Source organism: Quercus suber, unplaced genomic scaffold (genome assembly GCF_002906115.3).
Source record: "Quercus suber isolate HL8 unplaced genomic scaffold, Cork oak 2.0 scaffold_227, whole genome shotgun sequence".
In the NCBI taxonomy this organism is placed as follows: domain Eukaryota; kingdom Viridiplantae; phylum Streptophyta; class Magnoliopsida; order Fagales; family Fagaceae; genus Quercus; species Quercus suber.
The window spans coordinates 110,047-117,114 of NW_027069685.1; the positions used below are offsets into that span (position 1 = coordinate 110,047).

General features: G+C 37.5%; 1 protein-coding gene across 1 annotated transcript; it reads left to right on the forward strand.

Annotated features, from left to right (window-relative positions):
• Positions 1–71: 71 nt before the first annotated feature.
• On the forward strand, positions 72–7,068 carry LOC112027600 (uncharacterized). The gene is made up of 10 exons (XM_024060250.2): positions 72–817; positions 952–1,089; positions 1,548–1,736; positions 4,688–4,825; positions 4,947–5,068; positions 5,207–5,339; positions 5,424–5,553; positions 5,662–5,741; positions 5,848–5,982; positions 6,498–7,068. Exons 1-10 carry the CDS (start codon positions 281–283, stop codon positions 6,720–6,722), a joined length of 1,827 nt encoding a protein of 608 aa, XP_023916018.2. The 5' UTR covers positions 72–280; the 3' UTR covers positions 6,723–7,068.

Genomic DNA, 7,068 nt, shown 5'->3' on the forward strand with positions numbered 1-7,068 from the left:
TAAAGAAGAGGATAAGGTGAAAACAGGGAGGAAAGGAAAAAGAAGTCCGAAACACACGTGTCCTTTTACACACAGACTCCCTTTCTGTGTCCTCTTCTTCAAAGGCCGACCCACCCGCCTTTCCCCTCACTCATTATATATACATAAACACTTCTCTCTCTCGCTCTCATTGTCGTCGACGTGAACGAGACCTACAATACCGAACCAAAACTCACCGTTTAGGAGAGCGAAGAAAAGTGAGAGAAACTGAGTGAGAGTGTTAGTTTTTTTATTTGAAACTATGGACGAGAATTCAGCTATAATCGAAGCGATTCTCAGAGAACAAGAGGAAGAAGATCAAGCCTTAAGGAACAAAAAAAATCACACAACCACCACCACCACCTCCGCCGCCACCAAGAAGAGTCACAACGACGACGAATTCGGATGGAAAACGGTGTCGTATCAGAAGCGGAATAAGAAACCGACGAAGTCTTCGCTGGAGGATAATAATTCTGCTGATCTTCTTTCCCGGCGACCTAACGGCGCTGCCTCCGGCGATGTATTCCGGTCCATCGAGAAGCACTCCGAGGAGCGCCGGCGTCGCTTGGCCGAGGCTCAGCTCGCCGCCGATGCCGCAGTTGCCGTCGACGGATCCAAGCGGCATTCTGATTACGACGACGACGACAGCGATGGAGAGGTCTCCGGCGCCGCCGTGGCGGAAAATGGTGAGGTGAAGCCTAAGAAGCCGAAAAAGCCGAAGAAGCCTAAGGTGACCGTGGCTGAAGCCGCGTCGAAGATCGACGCCTCTGATCTCAGTGCTTTTCTCATTGATATCTCCGTAAGCGTTACTAAATTGTTCAAAAGTTTTCTTTTCTGATTCACACTCTGTGATCTGTTGGTTGATTCGTAGATTTTGAATTCAATTTCGTTCACGATTTGATAAAAGAAAGCGTTTTTCAAAAATTTGTTTAGGCTTCGTACGAATCGCAACAAGATATACAGCTAATGCGATTAGCGGATTACTTCGGGCGCGCATTCTCATCGGTGAGCGCGGCTCAATTTCCGTGGTTGAAGACATTCAAAGAGTCCACTGTTGCAAAGCTCGTTGATGTGAGTTTTCATTTCGCTTCGATTCTCCCTATCGAATTAATTCGCTTTAAGTTTGTGTGTTATGAAAACAATAAAAATATGAATTTTGAATGTGCTTTGTGGTGAAAATGATGAACTATTCATTTGAGATTTGATTAGATGATGGAACTAATGTATATTATGATGTCTTTTTGTGCATGCATGTTGGATTTAAGTTTGAATGTGAAGTTATAATGTTAGAGTGAATGATGATGCTGCTCTTTGAGATATATTCTTTGATGCTCAGTAAAAGTGTTCTTTTTGCTTGATCTCAAATGTATTTTCTAATCCCTAATTGTCCATTTCCTATGATTCTGTTTGGTTACTGATTTCCTTTACTTTTGAACTGTCTAATCATTACTATTCATTGTGTCTTTTTTCTAAACTGAAATTTCAAATGGTATATTTGATATTATTCTTCATTTTTGGTTTTCCAACAGATTCCTCTTTCCCATATATCCGAAGATGTTTATAAGACATCTGTTGATTGGATCAGCAAGCAGCCTTCTGAGGCCCTTGGGTCCTTTGTGTTATGGTCATTGGATAACATTCTTGGTGAACTTGTTACTCATCAAGCAGCTGCCAAGGGATCCAAAAAGGCTGTTCAGCAAGCATCATCAAAGTCCCAGGTAGCTTTACGATCAGATCCGGCTTTTTTGATTCAATTATGTTGCTTGTTGCATATGAGAGCTTGGTGTTCTGTAGTTTATTTTAACTCTTGCATATCAACTGCTTTGGTTTGCACAAAATTGTAGGAGAGAAAATGTACTAAATGTTAAGAGTACGGCATCAGAGTTATCTCTCCACAAAGACATGAGATGTTGGACCTTACAATCCCCAAACATGGGGGGATTTCTGTTGGACAAACCACTGATGTTTGCCCATCATGCAAGCAATTTGACGTGTCACATGTTTCCCCAGTTCTCATTTGGAGCATTCTGTTAGTGTTCTAAGGGTTGCTCTTAATAGAACACATGAGGCTTGTTCTAAATTTTGAAAATTAGTTGATGATGGAAGCTTTGTGCACTAGGTATGACCTTTTTTAGTTGATGATGGAAGCCATTGTAAGTGGCTGGAACAACATTTACCTTGTTAAAATTTTTATTAGGAGATGTGCCAGTTGTCTTGTAGCATTTTGGGGAAGCTACCTTAATTTAAGGTTTAATGGGAACTCCAAAAATATTATAAAGTGGGAATAGGGATTCCTTTGTCCAAATTCCCTTCATTTGATTCCATATTGGTTATTGTCATATTGGTCGTCAGGCTAAATGGCATTATTAGGGCATCTGTGGCTTTAAGTAGTTGTATTCGCATGCAATTACTAGGCAAAAGAGTGGTAGTCTTTATATTGATTTTTTGGTTTCTTTGATTGTTTAAACTGAAGTTGCCAACTATGTCACTGAACATGCTGATTAAGTGGAAACGGCATCTATGTTGGTTATAATTAGGTAATTGACATTACAATTATCTCAATCAAGAATGAGGAATCTTAATTTAGATATCTGTGTCAACCGTTTAACCCATTAATGTACTTGTTAAGGAAAAGATTGATTTCTTGACATTGGACTTGTTACCTAACTACCCCAATTGTATGGGAAGGGAGAGAAGGTTGGGTCAGCCTCCCTCTCTATCTCCCCTGCCCAAAATAAAAACCCATTCAGTCGATCATTTGGTATGCTCTGTCCTACGCTATGTGCCAGCTTCAGATGTTAAAGCATTGACATCATTCACACAGGTTACTCTTATATTGGGATTTGCCTTGACCTTGCTTGGCTTAGTGCTGTAAGCCTGTAGCTCAAAGATTTACTAAACTTGCAATTGAAGTAAATGTTTAGGTCCACAGTCTCAGTTGAATCTAAATACAAATGAAGTTCACAAGTAAGCATATACGGTGTTATAGAAGGATGGTTAACTTGCTTGTGTTCATAGTTGTAGCAGCACAAGACCCCACAAGCCCATACCTCACTAGAGCTTTTGAAGGAAGACTACAAGTGTTTGATGAAACTACCTAGTGGAACATGAATAAATTGTGATAATGCAGATTAAGAGTCTTTGTTTTCCCCCAACCTTGCAATCTATGAATTTAAGATCAATTAGACCTTTCTTACAGGAATGTTAGGCTACTGATTTCGTTAGACTGATTTGTCGCAACAGGATTTGTGTGTTATGAAAGTTTATATCTTTACACTGCAGCAAAACATTTCTTTATTCCTAGTATGTTTAATAATAAGTTAATAGCACTAATATTTATTGTAAATAATGGGAATATTTGTTTCACAAATTAGAATTGTAAACAAAATTGCTATTCCATGAGTGGGACTGTTATGTGGTTTGGTTGTGTTGCATTCCCCCTTTTTTTTGGCTAGAGTTGTCAACGATTGTGTTTTGGAGTAGCATCTAAAGCTCACGTTTTTCTTCTTATAATCACCATCATCAATATTAATTTATATGTTAAATTAGCCTGTTTGATGTGGCTAATTTGGACGGAACGAAATACCCGCATTTTTGAGGATGTTGAGAAATCTATTGATCTTTTGAAGTCTTTGCTAGTTGGGACATTGTTTGGGTGGTCTCGTATTTGGGGTTTTACGCAATGTATTTCTGTATTTGATTTCCTGCAATCTTTATCTGTTTCTCTGTGATTTATTTATTTATTTTGTGTGCGTGTGTATTTGTTTCAAGTACAGTCTGTTCATCATCATGAACACAATGTACTTTTTTATTAATGAAAATATCTATTACCTATCAAAAAAAAAAAAAAGTATATGTTAAATAGTTAGTTTGATAACATATATGTTTAATTAAATAATCAACAATTTCTCCGTAATATTCATCACATAAAGTAGTTATTGGATATGTTACCTTGCTTCGAAATATGTTTATTGCATAGAGTTGCAGTTGGATTTACATAACCTTTATCATCTGAATCACTCAAACACATATATGCTGGCTTCTTTAAGGTTCAGCAAAGAACAGAATAGGGTCAAGTTGGTGGTTGGTCCAGTTTCTTGTTTCTTCTTCAAATTCTAGTCTCTGCTGCTTTTAATTTTGGCAGAATTTATTTATAAAAAAAAAATGGTAAAGGAACAACTTAAGTAGACAGGCAATGTTTGGCTTTCTAATTCTCAAAAATAAATACTCTTAGCTCCTACCTTTTCCTCTCATCCCTTTAGTGAAATTGATTCTTTATTTCATTAAAGTCTATGTAGCAATTTTATACTTTTTCATAAAAGTATCCACAAAAATATGGTAGTTATTTTTTCCTGTCTGTGTTGTTTGGAGACTCAATACTTGACTCAGTCACCTTTGACTGTCACATGTTTCTCTTTAAAATTAATATTCCTGAGGTTCTCTTTCTCAAAACGATAGTGATTTTGAGGACCCTTATAATGGTTGGAAATGGTGACTTATCCCCTTATTATTGAGTTGTGTCAGTGCACATGAAATGACTCTTAAAAGGTCTACGCTATACTTTGAGCTTGTGATTTTTATTTAGATGCTGTTAACTTAACAATTTATAGATCTTATGGTCGGCTTAGTGAGTAATTAATTTAAAATTTAAATGATATTGGAACTGCAGGTTGCTATGTTTGTTGTTCTAGCAATGGCACTGCGACGAAAACCAGATGTGTTGATCAGTCTATTGCCTATAATTAAGGAAAGTCCAAAATATCAAGGACAGGATAAGCTTCCAGTAACCGTTTGGGTTATTGCTCAGGTGAATGTGGTGACAGTGGAAAATTAATATTCCTACTATTAATCATTCTTGTTATTATTATAATTTTTTAAACTAATATAATAGGAATTTTAAGCCAGGAATTGGGTTTTGGTTTTTATAGGCATCTCAAGGAGACATAGTTGTTGGGTTGTACATGTGGGTTTACTTTCTCTTGCCTATACTGGGTAGCAAGTCAGGCTGTAATCCACGGTCCAGAGACTTGATTTTACAATTGGTGGAGAGGTTAGACACATTTGAGAATGAAAATAACATCTATTTGTTATCTTATACATATTTTCCTTTTTGGATCTAACCATATCTATATTCCTAATTATGGAGCTTCATCTTCTCCTCACTTTTTTTTTCACCCCTTGAAACTAGAATTTTATCTTCCCCGAAAGCTCGGACCATTCTATTAAATGGTGCTGTCAGAAAAGGGGAGCGTGTGGTACCACCATTATCTCTTGAGCTTTTGATGAGATTAACCTTCCCAGCATCATCAGCCCGGCTAAAGGTGGGTATTTTTAAGAGAGATTTGCTGCATATTTCCTTATGGTATGTAATTTTTTAATGTATTTGTAATCTTTGTTTTGCTTAGGCAACTGACAGGTTTGAAGCTGTTTATCCAACTTTGAAAGAGGTTGCCCTTGCTGGTTCTCCAGGAAGCAAAGCAATGAGGCAAGTTGCACAGCAGATTTTGGAAATTACACTCAAGGCTGCTGGAGAAGGTAGTGACAAACTCATAATAGACAACTTTATTTATATAGACTAGTAAAAGTACATGAATCTAGGATTATGACTTTGTTCCAGAGCTTGACTTAGAAACTCACCTGCAGGCATCCCTGAGCTATCAAGGGAAGCAGGTGATATTTTTATTTGGTGTTTGACCCATAACCCTGAATGTTACAAGCAATGGGTGAGCATTTAAATCTTATCATTTACCTTTTTCCTTTTCTAATTTGAAACTGTTATCCCTAATTATGCACGTATTATTGAATCTTGTGTCTTTGCTTTGGAAACAGGATGTGCTTTATTTGGATAATCTTGAAGCTAGTGTTGTTATTCTGAGAAAGCTGTCTGAAGAATGGAAGGAGCGGTCTGCAAAACATCCTATCTGGGACACTTTGAGGGAAACTCTTCAGAGCTTTAAGCAGAAGGTAAACCTTTTTCAGATATTATAGAGAGGATGGTATGTTGGTTTGAGGACATTGAAATCCCTGTCACATAATTCTATGTTTTTTCTGCTTGTTGAAAACATAGTAAACTCTAAAGATATGGGCCTAGAGTAGCAGCATGTTTCTTATCTTCTCCTTCAACCTCCAAGCAGACCTCCATGGCTCTCCCTCTTTTCACCCAAAGAGGCTGAGGGAAGTAAAAAGCACTTAAGACTCTTATCAACCTCCTTTTTCTTTTTATGTTTTTGGATAAATAAGAGCCTTATGTCAACCTTTGTTGTTGTGATTACCATCTTAAGGATTATGTTGGATAGTCCAAATTTCTTCTGCCTATGATTCCATATACTGAGTTCATCTGGTATTTTTTTGACTTGAAAGATCTTTTGACATTGGGATTTATCTGATTAAAAGTAATTCACTATAATAATGGCTGATTACATGCAAGTGAAAGTAAACTAGTACTGTTGCTCACTTGTTTCATTTTTGTGGCTATTTAGAATGAAAAAGTTTTGGCAAAGGGAGATGCTGCTACTCACCATGAATTGTTGAAGGATGCAGACAAGTACTGCAAGGTGATTTTGAGGCAATTGTCACAGGGACATGGATGCATGAAGAGCATGGTCTTTGTGTCAGTTGTACTGGCTGTAGGTGCTGCTATTATGTCCCAAAGCTTGGAATCTTGGGACTACAAGAAACTGTCAGAAATGTTGAACTTCCCTTGAAATGTTCCGAGTTCATTCATGTAGAGTTTAAAAGCACCATTTACAGGCAGTACATGATGCGCACTATTGCCATGTAGGTTTAATTATGTCCGGCATAGTTCAGTTCTGCAGGATGGCCTGTAACAAAATGGGCCCCAAGTATGAGTAATTTTATTTCAATATCGTGACTAAATTCTATTGGGTTTTAGTGAAATCAGAATAGGAGCAGCAGCCACCTCCCCAACATGCGTGGGTGGGCTGACCATTTACAGAGTGTTGATGTGTCTGGTTTTCAGTTGTGGGACAGGTCAATGACTTGTTTTCCTTTCATAATGACTAATTTATAGTGGCTTTCTTTTCTGTTAAA